At 46.0% G+C, this 16,325-nt stretch overlaps 1 protein-coding gene across 5 annotated transcripts in view; it reads left to right on the top strand.

Annotated features, from left to right (window-relative positions):
* Positions 1-16,325, top strand: part of SPECC1L (sperm antigen with calponin homology and coiled-coil domains 1 like) — a 94,560-nt gene that overhangs the window by 35,619 nt on the left and 42,616 nt on the right. For all 5 annotated transcript variants that reach the window (XM_029619412.1, XM_029619408.1, XM_029619410.1 and 2 more), the window contains exons 6-7: positions 14,784-14,857; positions 15,460-15,635. In XM_029619412.1, the coding sequence (XP_029475272.1) occupies positions 14,784-14,857; positions 15,460-15,635 (250 nt within the window). The remainder of the gene's footprint in view (positions 1-14,783; positions 14,858-15,459; positions 15,636-16,325) is intronic.

Genomic DNA, 16,325 nt, shown 5'->3' with positions numbered 1-16,325 from the left:
TGGGTCCCTCAGCCTCATCCCTCAATTATCTTGCTTCCACCTTTTTTTTTTTTTTTTTTAATTTTTTTAATTTATCATTTTGCTTGCTTCATCGGCTACAACCCCTAGGCATTTCTAAGCAGTATGTCGACCTGGCTGACGCGCAAAGACCGGGAGAAAGATCAGCCTAAGCCCAGTCAAAATGACGGTCGGGGCGTCCGTTTCTAGCTCAGCTCTCCCAATGGTGGACGAATTAAAGTCGGCGGTCGTGGCAGCCTTGCAACCTGAGTTTCGCCGAATCTGTGACAAGTTGGAGGCTGTCACAACTCACATGGCGCAACAGGAGGTCCTTTTGTCGGAGATAGAGACACGTGTCTCCGCGAACCAGGACTCTTTGGTAGTAGAAATGGAGGTGGATGACCTTAAATCCTCTTTAAAGCGGCAGGAGGATCAGTTAGAGGAATTGGAAAACTGCTCAAGGAGAAATAATCTCTGGTTCGTGGGTCTACCTGAAACCCTCCCAGATGCCACCATGTCTAGCTTTCTGGAGTCCTGGTTGGTTAGAGAGCTGGAGCTTGATCAGGAGAGAGGCCCGCTCTGCATAGAACGAGCGCATCGTGTAGGCCCATGGAAGGAGAACAGCCCTAAGCCCAGGGTGACCATTGCCCGTGTCTTGGACTTTGCGCGCAAGCTGGCCTTTTTCAGAGCTCTCAGAGAGGGTAAAAAGCTGACATCTTGGTTTTCCAGGATTATTCCGCAAAGTTGTCACTGCAGAGGAAAGAATTCTCCCCGGCTTGCACGAGGCTTCATAAGCTAGGCCTCCGCTTTGCTCTGCTGTACTCTACAAAGCTTCGTGTTAGTCTTCCTGATGGCGTCAAATGGATTTATTCGGCGAAAGAAGCCTTTGCGCTGGTGGAATGTTTGGAGCTTGAGCGTGGAAATCGGACCCCGAGTTGAACTCTCTCATCTGCTGGTCAGCACTCTGCTTGTTGTCCACACCAGTTCTTTGGGGAAGGACCCCCTTCTTTTCCGTCTCTGATGGTTCTCATCATATTTCAACCTGATGGGGGCACACTCTGTACCGGGAACGCAGGGTGACTTGGATTGAACCTGTTTTGCAACAGCTGTTGGGATCCAGTTTTGGTTTGGGTTATTTAGCCACTGTTTGCCAGTTTGTATGGTGGGAGGTAGCTTGCGGATAACGTTCCCCCAGTTTGCTTGACTTGAGCTTGGAGACATGGGGAGCGAGCAGGTTGACTGCAGGGATGAGGCTGAGGGGACATGGGGTGGTGTGTCTGTCATGCCTCTCGATCCATTGGATCATTGGATCTTTGTTCTGTAAAGGGAGGAGGGGGGAATGGGGGTGTATGAGAGGGGGGACCGGGCTGGGGTAGTACTCATGGGACAGGATTTATGTCTAGGTCTCTGGCTTATGTTAACGTTTGGAGGCCTGGTGTGAAGTGTGAGGTTCTCAGCCTCTCAAAGTGGAAATTTGATTAATTTTTGGAAGTTTCACATGGCAGCTGTAGCCTCTTCTATGGGGGAAAGTTGATGGAGGGCCTTGGTCTTCCCCTCAGGATGTGCCTCGGTTCTTGAAGGGAGTTAAGTATTTTTGTCCTCCCTGTTGGCTACTGTGTCCTTGTTGGACCTAAATCTGGTTCTAGATCCTTGGTGGCTCCTACCTTTTGTCCACTATGTAACCTTTTCTTGTAGCTACTTTCCTTAAGGACAGTTTTTTCTATGTGTGACTCCAGGGGCGATGCAGTTCCAGATTGTACCTTCTGTTGCTGAAAATGGTTTTGAAGTTTCATTTGAATTGTTCTATTTCTTCTGCCCGTGTTAGGCAGGAATAGAAAGGAGTGATTGTTTCTTACGTACCTTGGCTGACATGCAGCATCTGAGAAGGTTTGGAGGTTTCTAAATACGTCAGGAACTCTGTTCGATTGTTTCTGCTTCATGGTGGAGGTAAACAAGGGGAAATGATGTGCAGGCAACTTTAGTCCATTGGAAAAAGGATGTCATCACAGCTGCTTGTGTGGTTGCTGACATTTTCTCTAAATGACTTAGAGCGCATTCCGCTAGGGCTCAGGCACTTTTGTGGGCAGAGCTTTGATTATCGTCTCCAGTCGAGTTTTTCCAGGCAGTGATGTGGTTTTTCTTGCATACCCTCCCAAGTCTTCTGCTTGGCCATTTGGGCTATGCAGGGCGCAGCTTTCGCACGTGCAGTTTTAACTGGACCATGGGCAGCCTCCTGCCCTGTTCGGGAGTAGCTTTGGTACATCCCACTTGTGGAGATTGGCCTGTTTGAATACAGAGGAAGGAGAAATTACTGCTTACCTGATAATTTCCTTTCTTCTAAGAATGGCAGTCCAATCCCTGACCCGCCCTCAGTTGCCAGTTTTGTGCCTTGGTTCACTCTTTAGGTGCGGGCAATTCAGGGTAGTGGTCCTGCTATTCATTGGAGGACTGGTAAGTGTTTTACCCTCAGTTTAGTGAATATTAATTCTTTGATCTGCACACTCTTCTCTGTGGGTTGGAAGCATGAATGATTGATTGTTAATAATCATTTCGGTATAATCAGTTTGTCCACAGTTTGGCTTTTCCAGAGAATACTGGCGGGCTGATGGGGCAGAGCTATACATCTGTGACGTCAGCTTTTACTCTGTCTCTATCTGCTGGTAGAGGTGCATAACCCACTGGTGTGGATTGGCCTGCCCTCCTTAGAAGAAAGGAAATTCAGGTTAAGTAGTAATTTCTCCATGTAAGCAAATCTATTTCATCCATATTCATTAGGGATATCTTGAAACCACACTAGTTTGCGGCCCATGAATTACCCACTCCTGAGCTTTGGAATCTGTTGCCAGAAGACATGGTCAGCGCAACTGATATAGAGGACGCATGTTGAGATCCATCAGTTCTAATCTATTAGTTGTTCTTGCTGTAAAGAGTTGTAGGTTGCAAGCTACATAGGATAGGGTGTTTTCTTTCTTAGCACCAAAAACTTTGGAACAAATTGCTAGCTGAACTACGTTCGAAATAGATATTAAAGTTTTCAGAAAGCAGTTAAGGTTTCTATATTTTACAGAGGTGTTTAATTTAAATGGTACAGTTTGTATAATTTCATTTTAAGATGTTTATATTAGTCATATCTGTCTTGTTTTAATGTCATAATTTTATATGCATTGTATATGTTCCTTTGTAATCTGTGTTGAATGTGTTCGAAAGCTGCGGAATATAAACAGATAAATAAAAGGCTTGGACAAGTTCCTGAAGGAAAAGTCCATAACAAGTTATTAGCCAGCTGTTGGGAGTATGACACAAGGGAAAGGATCAACTATTGGGGATTTCCTGGGTATTTGCCTTGCACTGGACACTGTCAGAGACAGAATGCTGGGCTTGATGGACCATTGGTCTGACCCAGCACGGCACTTCTTATGTTCTTATGTACAGGATGCTGGGCTTGATGGACCATTGGTCTGACCCAGCACGGCACTTCTTATGTTCTTATGGACAGGATGCTGGGCTCCATGCACCATTGGTCTGACCCAGCGGAGCACTTCTTATGTTCTTATGGACAGGATGCTGGGCTCCATGCACCATTGGTCTGACCCAGCATGGCACTTCTTATGTTCTTATGGACAGGATGCTGGGCTCCATGCACCATTGGTCTGACATTTACGGCATTTCTTATGTTAGAAACAGAGAAACGTGATGGCAAAAAAAGACCATATAACCTATCTTGTCTGCCCACCCATCTAACTAATTTATCATTAGTAGAATAGTGCAAAATGAGTAATCTAACAGAACACGGAGGAGGAAAGTAAAGATAAGCTTAGAGGTGTGGGGGAGATTAGGTTGACTAACTTAAGGAAGAAGAAGGTGGAATGAATGGAGGAGTTAGGGGAAGAAACCTTTCAAGGGAGAGAGTCCCTATGTAGGAGATAATTTGTGGTGATGCTGTGGTCTTGATCATAGGTTAGAGGGAGTCTCTTTCTAATATTGTTGCAGCTTGTTGCTATTTCGGATGGAATTGGTGGAAGTCTTGGTTGAATAATCAGGCCTTGGCTCTTTTTTTGAAGGTGAGGTAGGAAGTGTTATTTATTAAAAATGTATAGACTGCTTATCAACATTTTCAGGTGGATTCCATAATATCATTCATAGTCATGTTGCTGATAGCACGTAAAACAATGAATACAAGTCATAAAAACAATAAGACATCACATTAATAACAATAACAGATACAGCTGCAACACAAACCAGTACCCATAACCGCGCACTTGACGTAAGGCTGGTGATATTTTTGTTCCATAGATAAGGGTGAAGCAGTAGAATGCACAAAGCCGAATACAGGTTAGTCTGTCAGAAGCCAGAGTGGGAGGAGGATTGAAGTCCTCATGCACGGGTGTGGGAGAACAGAAGCTGGGAGCGGTAATCGGGAGCCATATTGACACGCTTAAATACAAAGCAGAGTTTTAAGTTGAACTTTGTAGAAAGTTAGTTTACAGTAGAGTGAAAGTCCACATCCTAAGTCTGCCTACATTTGTGATGGAGTCCACAAAGGTGAATGGTCTTTACAGTTTAGTTTGCGAGGGAACCATAGCCACCTATCTGGAGCGGGCAGAAGTCCTTAGATAGTCCTCCCAGTTTTTTTGTTTTTTTTTTATTTCACACAGTAAGCTTAGAATTGCAATTGCCTAGTTCTGTTTAGCTAGCAAGATTGTCTCTTCCAGGCAGGCCTAGATCTGGTGGGGCATGACAGCATTCGTAATGCGAGGACCATGGAGGAGATCTTCAGAGATGCAATGTGCAGTTCTTGCCACACATTATGGTCCCAATGTGACAGTAGGTTTAGCCAGTCTGACTTGTGAAGTCTCTTTGAGGTTTAGAACTCAACTCCATTCCTCCTAGGGCCTATAATTTTCTTTCTAGACTACCATATAAAAAAATGGAAACTGTTAGGAAGACCTGTTGTCACCAGAACAGTCTGGGCCCATTGGCACTGTTCTGAGGTTTGGTTTTTTCCCTTTTTTCTTTGCAGCAATCTGTAGCTTGGTGTTCCCCATTTGTGTGAGGACTGCTATCCTGATGGTCCTTGGAGAAGGTAGAACTTACCTCCAAGGACAGCAGGATGTCATTCCTCACAAAGCTTTCCATGCCTCTCCTTGGAATTGGTTTCTCATGGACTAAAGGGCCCTGCATGGGATGCGGTGGAGTGGCCAGGGTTGCGACGTGCACAGTGGCGCAAGCTCAATGCTTCTAGAAGCTTTGAGGTCTGTTCTTTGCCGGACCCCACCTGAAATTTAGTTTCTTTGCTTAACCACCTCTCCGATAGAAATGTCACCAATTTGTGAGGACTTGGAGAACCTCTGTTACAGGTAAGTAACTTTTTAATGTGTACTTTCTTGCTTTTGAAGCTCTTGTAAATCCATACCATAAGGCTTGTATTTTGCTTGTCTTCTGAGCAGAGATGAGTAATTGGAGACTAAGGATATAAATGTTGTTTAAAAAGTTAACCTTTTAGACTACTGAAATTTAAACAGTTAATTTGTTTAAAAGGCAAATACAGCCTACAGCTGCAGGTTGGGGGACAATTCCCCCCAGTGTTCCTGCATGCTCCCTAGTTAGCCGAAATTCGAAAGTCTCTCCAGCCTCCACCAGCCAATGTCAGTGTTTAGTCCTTTAAACAGTGAGACTTTACTTATTGTTTGAGTGGTTAATGCTCCACCTCCTTATTGGACACTTGTTGATTAGTGGAGAGAAGGGCCTGCAAGAGGAGGTTTGGGCGGTGGAGAGGGTCCTCGCTCCGGCAGTGTAAAGAAGATACAGAGTGACTAGCCAATGAATACTGGGTTGGTAATGCGGCTTGCTGGCTTTGCGTTTAAATTATTGCCTAGAACACAGGAGGTGCAGCCTTCTTTTAAGTGGAATTCACTGCTGCAGTTCCCTTCGGGTCAGCGTCTGTAAAACCCGCTGGTTGTGTAAGGATTAATGGTGGACACAATCACTGGTTCGGTACAGTGTAGTGACAGCAGATGGCAGCAGGCACCTTCCTAGCACACTTAACTTCTGTTTCCTGTGTATGTGGAATTCCAGCATGCTCACTAGGTGCTTAGGCCTTCTAAAACAAGCTTGGAGCTGTCATGAGCGAAAGTGTTCAGGTCCATTGATTCATTTCAACACTTAGATTACTTGTAATAAAAAAATATTCATGGGATCAGCTGTCCCAGGTTGCTTCTTAAAGCTTTTTCCCTGATATCTTGCACATTCCTAGATTGAAATCTCTTCCCTTCAATTTGTGGATTTTGAACATAGCATATCTCTGGAGTGGTGTGGTAACAGCAGAAATCCATTTTATTTTTATTTTTTTATTTATTTAAAAGTTTTTATATACCGCACAATAAGGCATATGTATGCCCGTCTAGACGATTTACAAAAATACAAATATAATTTGACAAAAAGAGAAGAATTAAGATACAATTAAAATACATACATTAGAATTTTAATTCTCCTAATGATATCATCGTAGTGGTATAAAACTGCGGTTATTATGTATTATAAGCACTATTAAACAGATAAGTTTTCAGTATTTTCTTAAAATCTTTGGAATTTGCTGTCAGTCGAATTTGTTCAGGAAGTGAGTTCCTCAGGGTCGGACCTGCTATGGAGAAGGCCCTTTTCCGAATTAAAGCTAGGCTTACTATTCTGACTGAGGGAATTTCTAACATACATTTATTTGTCCATAGAGCGGAGTTGTCTTGGCGGTTGATGTATTCCCAGTAGGGAACAGAGCCACACAGAGTTTACTTGCCACATGTCGCAGCTGTGGCAAGTAAAGAACATCTGCATAGGCATCCAGCTCTCTGATAATGTATGTGAACGTACCTGGGAGCCCAGGAAGTGACCAGATATCCAGCACCCCCACAATATGTGTGTACACTTGTGAGAGCCCAGGATGAGACGTTATATGTGTATGCATGTATATAATGTATGTTTAAAACTCTGGATGTTTTAATGTAATCTCTGAGCAAAATTTTGGAGATGCAGAAAATGTCTTGTATAAATAACAATAAATAAATGTTAAGTATCCAAAAATGATAGCTCTCTTTTATGAGATATATTAGACCATGGGGCTGGAAGGTTTTGCACTTTTTCTTGGAGTTTGGAGATTCTTTTTAGAATTCAGCTATGACCTCTTGATAAAGACCCTTAGGTGTCAAAATGCTACAATATGAAGATATGCCATATTGATTATTATTATTTTTATTTTTTTTTTTACAATTTTACATAATGGTTTTGCTGTAAGCCTTTGTCTTGATGAATAGGTTAGTACTAATATGATAAACTGGTCAGTACACTTTATTTATGAATAAATATGTCTGTGACGTGTGATTTTTACTTTTAATTTTTCTCATGGTTCTCCCATTGCTTTCATATTTGGATCTGATATTTTGCCAGTGTATTTATCCTTGCATTGAGCAAAAAGATTGCGTTACCGTTTGTCTTCGGATATAAATGTTTAGGATGCTGGAAATATCTCCTGATCAATATTCTGTTCCCCTCTTATGGAAGAAATGTATTTGATCTTTTATTCTGGTTCTTGGACTCTTGAGGGCTTCAGTGTGCTGGTGTATGAGACAGAAAGATCACACTGGTTCCCTGTACGTACCCAGATCAGTCCAGACTCCTGGGTTTTGCCTCCCTTCCAGCAGATGAAGATGGAGAAAGTTTTACTGACACCGTCACTTAACCTGGTGTGCCACCTGCAGTCCGTCAGTATTTCTCTGTCTGCAGCAGAACCTGCAGTTTGAAGGGAATTAAAAAAAAAAAAAGAAAGAAAGAAATAAGGAGTAGTGTTAGCATTCATTTTTCCTTAGCCCTCCCTGAAAGTTGCTAGGTCCTGGTGGAACCATCCTTTCAGGTGAAGGAGCTGCCGAGAAGGGGGGGGGAGGGGGGAGTTGGAAACCCCTGGGTCTGATCGGATCCTTCACCCGTGGAAGAGGGAGATAACTGGTGGGGCCAGTTCTCTCTCCCCCCCCTCCCTCAGGAGCACAGCCGGAGCCTGCTGCCGCAAGTATAACGTTTTAGAATAAAGTTAAAAAAAAAAAAGAGAAGAAGGAACCTCGCTGTTTTGTCTTTGCCTTTGCCACTTGTGCCGGTTGGGTGCCTTTTGTTCATCTCGGCATTCTGCCTTTCTTCGGGTGCCCGGAAGGTCGTCTGGCTCTGGGAATCTTTTTAAAAAAAAAAAAAGAGAGAAAAGGCTCCCGAGGTTTTCAGCTGCCATGCCTTGTGGCGGGCAGTGCACGGCATGTGGGGACATGTGCGCACCTCTCCCTTGCCGGCACTTGCGCCCACTGTGCCTCTGGAGGGGAAGGCAGCTCGTGGAGCACGCAGGGGGCTGCAGAGAGGCAGCGATCCTTCGCGGCTAGTGCAGGGAAAGCCAACCAGCCCAACAGTGCTTTCCTGATTTTGGCGGGAATGGCAGCCATTTTGTCTACATTTGCTGCTGCGTCTGACAGGGCTTGCAGGGTCGCTGTCCTGCCCCCACTGCTGTCGCCAGCTGATCGAAGGACCTCAGAACCCCGGGGGCCCCGGGATCCTCTGTTAGGGGGAGGAGGAGGAGGACCTCCTGTGCAGGACCCAGAGGAATCAGGGGATTTTTCCCCAGATTTTGTTTTGCTAATGCATAAAGCTTTCTTGGGAAAGAGGGCAGCTGGACGTCACCATTCCAAGCCACTGGACCTGCCAGAGCCAGCTGTGGCCAAAAGCCGACATTTGTCTCAATCTGGTGGGGCAACCAGAGTCAGGAGAGTCCTGGCTCATCAGTTGCTCCAGGCGAAGGCTGATGTTAGCTCAGAGAACTTGGAGGGTTAAGATTCCCTGGTGGCGGATCCGTCTGGGGTAGATCCTCTTTTGGACGGTGCAGACTCGGAGGAGGCACAGGATCAAGCACCCTCAGTAGAGGAGGGTGACCCGAAAGTGGTCCGCCTTTTTTACCGGGAAGAGCTGTAGCCCCTAATACCATATGTTCTTAACGAACTAGGTATCAAGGAGCCCCAAGCAGATTTGGGTCACAAAGGTGTGGATCCAGTCATGCTGGACCTGAGGGGAAAGACTTTTCTTTTCCACAAAGGAATTGGTGTTCTTTTCCACAAAGGAATTGGTGTTTTGAGAATGGGAAACTCCAGATACAGGCTTGAAGGTTTGCAGAGCCATGGAGAAGTTGCATCCTTTGCCTGAAGACACATTGAATCTATTGCGGCTGCCAAAGGTGGATGCTTCAGTTTCCGCCGTGACGAAGAAGACTACGATTCCTTTAACGGGTTTGGCCACACTTAAGTATATGCAGGATAGGAAGTTGGAGGTGCATCTCAAGAAGATCGTTGAGGTGTTGGCACTGGGTATTCCCGCTGTGGTGTGTAGCAGATTTATGCTTCAGGCCAGGTTGTGCTGGGTAGGGCAGTTGCAGTCCGACAAGCCTTTATCTCTGGAGGACAAGCAGCAGGCCGAGAAACTAGAGACAGTGGTGGCCTACAGAGCGGATGCCTTGTATAATCTCATTCGCACTTCTTCTCATTAAATAATGTCTGCGGTTTCTGCTAGAAGACTTTTATGGTTAAGAAATTGGTCAGCGGATGTTTCGTCTAAGTTTCAGTTGGGATCGCTTCCATTCAAGAGGAAGCTGCTTTTTGGAGAAGACTTTAGAGCAGCTGGTGAAGCTTTTGGGAGAGACTAAAGGGCACAAGCTGCCAGAGAACAAACTGAAGCTCGGTAGAGGTTTCTCTTCGACACAGACTCGTTTCCAGTGAAGCCGGCATCCCCGTCAGTTTCATCCTTCGGGAGGAGGTCAGAGACAAGGGACCGGGAGGTAGTAGTCTTGGCCGGAGACTGACTGAAATGGTTACAGTCAGAGAGCTCCGTGCCAAGTCCTCCCAATGAAGTGAGGGTGGCCCACTCCTCTATTCTACGCATCGGAAGTTGGTTAACATTCTTTCTCAAGGAGTGGGCCAAGATCATGTCGGATCAGTGGGTCGTAAGTGCTCAGCCATTAAGATTTGTTCATGAGGTCCTCTTGCACTTAGCAGAAAAAGTGGGTGGTTCGAGAGGCTGTCAGTCATCTTCGTATGTTGGGGGCCATAACTCCAGTGCGTGTCGAGGAAACGGGGTCAGGAAGGTATTCCATTTATTTTGTGGTCCCGAAGAAGGTCGGCACTTTTCGTTCGATTCTGGGTTTAAAAAAAGTAAATCTGGCACTCAAGGTTCCTCAATTTCGAATGGAAACGTTGAGGTCGGTGATTGCAGCAGTGCGCAAAGGGGAGTTTTAGACCTTGGTCAAATCTAGAGAGGCCAATCTCCACATTCCAATTCGTCCAGACCATCAAAGGTTTCTCAGGTTCATGATCCTTGGAAATCATTATCAGTTTTGCTCCCTGTCGTTCGGGTTGGCAACCGCTCCGAGGACCTTTACAAAGGTGATGGTGGTGGTAGCAGCAGCTCTTCGGCAGGAGGGCATCCTGGTGCACCCGTATCTGGACAACTGGTTGATTCGCACAAAGTCAGAGGACCTTTGTCGTCGGTCAGTGACAATGGTGCTAGGCTGGGTTGTGAATTTCCCCAACAGTCAACTGGTGCCATCTTAAGTTCTGGAGTTCCTCAGTGCATGCTTCGACACTAGGATTAGACGAGTTTTTCTCACCGAGGAGCGGATTGTCAAGATCCAGGAACAGGTTGGCAGACTGCTAAACAGTGTGATTCCCAAGGTCTGGGATTATCTGCAGGTTCTTGGATCTATGGCTTCCACTTTGGAATTGGTTCCTTGGGCATTTGCTCATATGCGGCCTCTTCAGTCGGCCTTGCTCTCCAGCTGGAATCTAGTCTCTGAACAATTTCATCTACCACTGCCTCTTAGGGTACATGCCAGGTCCAGCCTGGATTGGTGATTGTACCGGGACAATTTGAGCCGTGGGATGTCCTTGGAGGTTCCGAACTGGATAGTAGTCACAACCGACACCAGCCTATCTGGTTTGGGAGCTATGTGTCGGGCTCAAGTGGCACAAGGACGCTGGACTCTGGAGGAGACGTCGTGGTCCATCAGTCATCTAGAGATGAGAGCAGTGCACCTAGCGTTGCAGGCCTTCTTGCCTTTTTCAGGGCAGGCCAGTGAGAACAATATCGGAAATTGCGATGGTGGTGGCTTTCATCAACTGGCAAGGCGGTACCAAGAGCCAAGCAGTGGCGCTGGAGGCCCAAGAGTTGATTCTCTGGGCAGAGCGCCACCTGGAGATGCTGGCAACTTCCCATAGAGTGGGGTTGGACAGTATCCATGTTCATTGTAAACCGCTAACTTGAAGCGATAGTTACTGTTCATTGTAAACCGGGGTGATATGTATATTATACAGGAACCTCCGGTATATAAACCCTTAAATAAATAAATAAATAAATAAAATAAATAAATATCCAGGCAGAATTCCTCAGTCGCCGACAGTTGGATCCCAGGGAGTGAGAATTGTCAGAGGTGGCAATTCTCCTAATCATCGCAGGTGGGGAGTACCGGGTATGGACCTCATGGCAACATGCAACAATGCCAAGGCTCTGAGGTTCTTCAGTTGATGGAGAGAGTCCGGGGCAGAAAGAGTCAATGCCTTGGTCCTCCCATGGCCACAGGGAATTCAATATGTGTTCTTGCCATGGCCGCTGTTGGGCAAAGACTTGCGAAGGATAGAGCTACAACCGGGGCAGGTTGTTCTGGTGGCACCAGAATGGCCTTGTCTGCTGTGGTTCGCAGACTTAGTCAATCTCGCTGTGGACGACCCGCTACGTCTGGCTCATCTTCCCAGCTTGCTCTGCCAGGGTCCTATATTTTTGGATCAGTCGACTTACTTCTCTCTCGCGGCTTGGATTTTGAGATGAAACGCCTAAGAGAAGGGGTATCCAGTAGAGATGTGAATCGGAACCAGAATCGGATCCAATATCAGTTCCGATTCACATCTCTATAGATGTGAATCGAAACCAGAATCGGATCCGATATCTGTTCCGATTCACATCTCTAGTATCCAGAGGACGTTGTTACCACTCTGTTGCAAGTATGAAAGAAATCCACCTCCCTAGCATACGTTCGGGTGTGGAAGGTGTTCGAGGTTTGGTGCAAGGAGCATAGCGTGGATACTTTCAGGGCATTGGTGGCCCACATTTTGTCCTTTTTGCAGAAAGATTTGGTAAAAGGTTCGGCTTTCATCTCGTTGAGAGTCCAGGTGGCCACCTTGGGGTGCCTTAGGGGCAAGAGGTATGGGGTGTGTCTGGCTGCCCATCCCGATGTGGTACATTTTTTATGAGGGGTCAAGCATTTGCTTCCCCCGGTGCAAAAAGCATGTACTCCATGGTGGCTAAACTTGGTTCTTAAAGCATTGTGTGGGGCATCATTTGAGCCACTACGCAGGACGACTTTGAAGGATCTTACTTTGAAAGCCATTTTTCTGGTGGCAATTTGTTTGGCTAGGCGGATTTCAGAGTTGGAAGCCCTTTCATTTAGAGAGCCTTTCCTAAGGTTGTCAGAATCGGGAGTATCATTGTGTACAGTGCCTTCTTTCCTTCCGAAGATTGTTTCCTCTTTTCACTTGAATCAGTCGGTGGAGTTACCAGCCTTTCCAAATTTGGATAGGTCAGTGGCCTTGCACAAGGAGTTGAGGTGTCTTGATGTAAAGTGAGCATTGTTATGCTATCTAGAGGTCACTAATAGTTTGAGTGTCCGATCATCTTTTCATTCTTTTCAGTGATGCAAAGAAAGGGCAGAGAGCTTCAAAAGTGACCATAGCACGGTGGCTGAAGGAGGCCATAGTTTCGGCGTACATTTGCATGGGTCGGTCAGTGCCTCAGGGTCTGAGAGCGCACGCAACATGGTCACAAGCAGCATCCTGGGCTGAATGTCAGTTAGTGTCACCACAAGAGATTTGCAGGGCGGCTACTTGGAAGTCTTTGCACCCTTTCTCCAGGCATGATTGTCTGGATGTCCAGCTGCCAGAGTTTAAGAGCTTTGGCAAAAGTGTACTTCGAGCAGGACTGTCACAGTCCCACCCAGTTTAGGGAAGCTTTGGTACATCCCAGGAGTCTGGACTGATCTGGGTACATACGGGGAAAGGAAAATTGGTTCTTACCTGCTAATTTTTGTTCCTGTTGTACTTTAGATCAGTCCAGAATCCCGCCCGGGTTTGGAGAGTCCACGCGATCTGTGATTTTTTTTTAATTTTTTTTTTGGACATAAGCTGAAGTATTTCAATTGGCTTTATTTTAGTTGGCTTTTTATGGCTTAGGTGATGGTTGCAAAGAGATCACCAACCACATGTGCAACACTACAATTGTTTATTTGTAGGACCTATAACTGACGAGTTTGACTGGCATCCAAACTCATGCCCAGGTAAACAGGTCCATTTTACTTTATTATCAAACAACAAATTTGTGTAGTTTTTTTGATTTTTTTGGACTCACACCGAGTTCATTTGTAATAAAATACTGCATCCATAAACTGAAGCTGGTACACAGATTTAATGTCCCCATAGGCTCACTAAGAAGAAACTCGCAAAAATCATATGTCTTCTTAAAGTCGCATAAATACATCCAATTGCCCAAATATTAAAAAATATACTCATCTGAGTTATCCATACAAAATGTCCCGACACGATCGTGTTTCGGACCCCACCGGGTCCTGCTTCAGGATCAAGCGACTCTTCCAATATAATTCTTCTTCATTTCAGCTCCATTATATGTTGAAAAATGCTTTCTCTTCCAAACGCTATCGTGGTTGCATTTATTAATCTTCAAGCGGTCAGCAATTAAGACTGCAGTTTTTAATGATGTGGCTAGATAGGTTGAATGCCATGATATCAAACTAGTGGCTGAATCTGCAACAAATCAAGTCTCAGAGCTACATGTAGATATTTTCTCTGAACCCATATTGTAACGATTTTGTAATAGAAGAGCCATGCTAAGCGCTCTTGAGAGTCTCTGGCTTGTTCCTTACATCACCACTGGTCTATCCGCATCTGCTTTTCATCTTTCACCAGTAGAGGGAGTGATATGACCTCTGAGCCCTGCACGTGTGAGAAATGTTCCCGTTACCGACTAATGGCAGCAGGAGTCAGCCTGTCAGACGCCAGGCTGGGAGCGGGCGATGTCTGCTTGTGTATTAGACTTACTGAAATAATGGTTATTGCCTGCACTGATCTTTCGCACAGCACATTGTTCCTCCTTTCTCAGACCATACCAGAGCCCTGTGCTTCTGCTGGCTATAAATCAAAACTAGGTTATAAGGTTAAAAATTGTAGTTGAGATCTGTGTACTGTAATCTGGATCCCCTGGGAGATTGGGGGGGGAGGGGGTGCAGTCCAATGCTTTGGAAGAAGCTGAGTGAACAGTGGCTGCTGCTGTCGCCAGCTCTTAGTACTGTGATTGTAGAGACTGGAGGAGACTGGAAGAAGTGAGGGAATACCAGATCTGTTCAGCCAGCACTGGTTTCCTGGAGGTTTCCTAACATGTTTTCTGTTTGTCTGTGAAAGTGCAGTGATAGCTTGCTGGAATTCTGAATGAAAAAAACTGGCCCTTGCGCCGTCAGTTTTCTAGTTCGACGTCGTCCTGGTTTATGCTCTTGGCTGGCTTGACTCCCAGTGCAGGCAGAACGTACTCCTGAAGTGTCAAGCACATCAATTAACGTTTGTAACAGCATCGTTCAATAGTACTCATGTGTTCATAAATAGGAGGCATAGAGCTGCACAGATAATTATTTAATATAGGATCTGTTTCTTCTTTTTTTCCAGATACTGTTAAAAAACTTCAGGACCAAAAACACGACATGGAAAGAGAAATCAAAATTTTAAACCGAAAGCTGAGGGTAGGTTTGACATGGCCACTAAAAATTTAAAACTATAGAGGAGGACGTGCAGGGGGTTAAAAAGTTCAATCTGGAGCCCTCCAAGACCACCAAAGAAGAGTGCATAAGGTAGACGTCTCTGAAACATTAACGAGCAGCAGGGGTGGACTGACAGTGATCCGGGACCCCTGGCAATAAGGGTCATTGGTCCTTAACTACCCATCTGAGGCTAGGGGAAAGTGCTGTGGGCCCTCGGGCACTGCCCTATTGCATGAATGGTCAGCAGAGACCAGAGAGCAGGCATAAGGCTTTCATTGCTGCTGCCTGTCCGGACTCTCTTGATGAATGAAGGACTTGAGTTTCCCACGCTTGTGCTTTTCACAAGCATGGGTTTCCCCTTTATCCCTCCTGATGGTTGCACAGTAATAATGAATGTCATTGCTAGATGAAGGCTGAAAGGGAAACCTCCTCTGATGAACCTTTAAAACCTATGCAGCCCAAATGGCCTGGAGCTGTGCCAGACTCCCATGGGGTGCAGTCTGTTTTAGATGAGATATGGAAAGAAGTTGTGTCCCCCATTTCTCCTCTTCATATCATCATATTTTGTTTGATCCTGATTGTAGGAGGAGTCTGCAGAATGGCGACAGTTCCAGGCTGACCTGCAGACTGCTGTTGTCATAGCAAATGATATTAAATCAGAAGCACAAGAGGAAATTGGGGAACTGAAACGACGCCTTCATGAAGCTCAAGAAAAGAATGAGAAACTTGCCAAAGAGTTGGATGATGCTAAGTCCCGCAAGTATGCCAGCTGCTTCTCTGCTGCTGTGTGTGAGCTGGCAGGCTGTGATGGGAGCGCTGAACTTTACCTCTCGCTCTGCGTGACTCAGGCTGTGATGGGAGCGCTGTGCTTTACCTCTCGCTCTGCATGATGTGGCAGGCTGTGATGGGAGCGCTGTGCATTACCTCTCGTGATGTGGCAGGCTGTGGTGGGAGCAGTGTGCATTGACCCTCTCTTTGCATAACCTGGCAGGCTGTGGTGGGAGCGATTATGCATTGTCCCTCGCTCTGCATGAAGTGGCAGGTTGTGGTGGGAGTGATGTACGTTGTCCCTCATTCTGCGTAACGTGGCAGGTTGTGGTGAGAGCAGTGTGCATTGCCCTTTGTTCTGTGTGACTCAGCAAGCTGTGATGGGAGTGGTGTGCTTTACCTCTTGTTCTGCATGACGTGGCAGGCTATGGTTGGAGCGATGTGCATTATTCCTCACTCTGTATGATGGCAGGCTGTGGTGGAAGCGGTGTGCTTTACCTCTCACTCTGCATGACATAGCAGGTTGTGGTGTGAGCAGTGTGCATTACCTCTCGCTCTGCGTGATGTGGCAGGCTGTGATGGGAGCGCTGTGCTTTACCCCTCGCTCTGCGTGATGTGGCAGGCTGTGATGGGAGCGCTGTGCCTTACCCCTCGCTCTGCATGACGTGGCAGGCTGTGATTG

The sequence above is a fragment of the Rhinatrema bivittatum genome, chromosome 11 (genome assembly GCF_901001135.1).
Source record: "Rhinatrema bivittatum chromosome 11, aRhiBiv1.1, whole genome shotgun sequence".
NCBI lineage: Eukaryota > Metazoa > Chordata > Amphibia > Gymnophiona > Rhinatrematidae > Rhinatrema > Rhinatrema bivittatum.
This window is presented reverse-complemented; position numbering and strand designations above follow the sequence as displayed.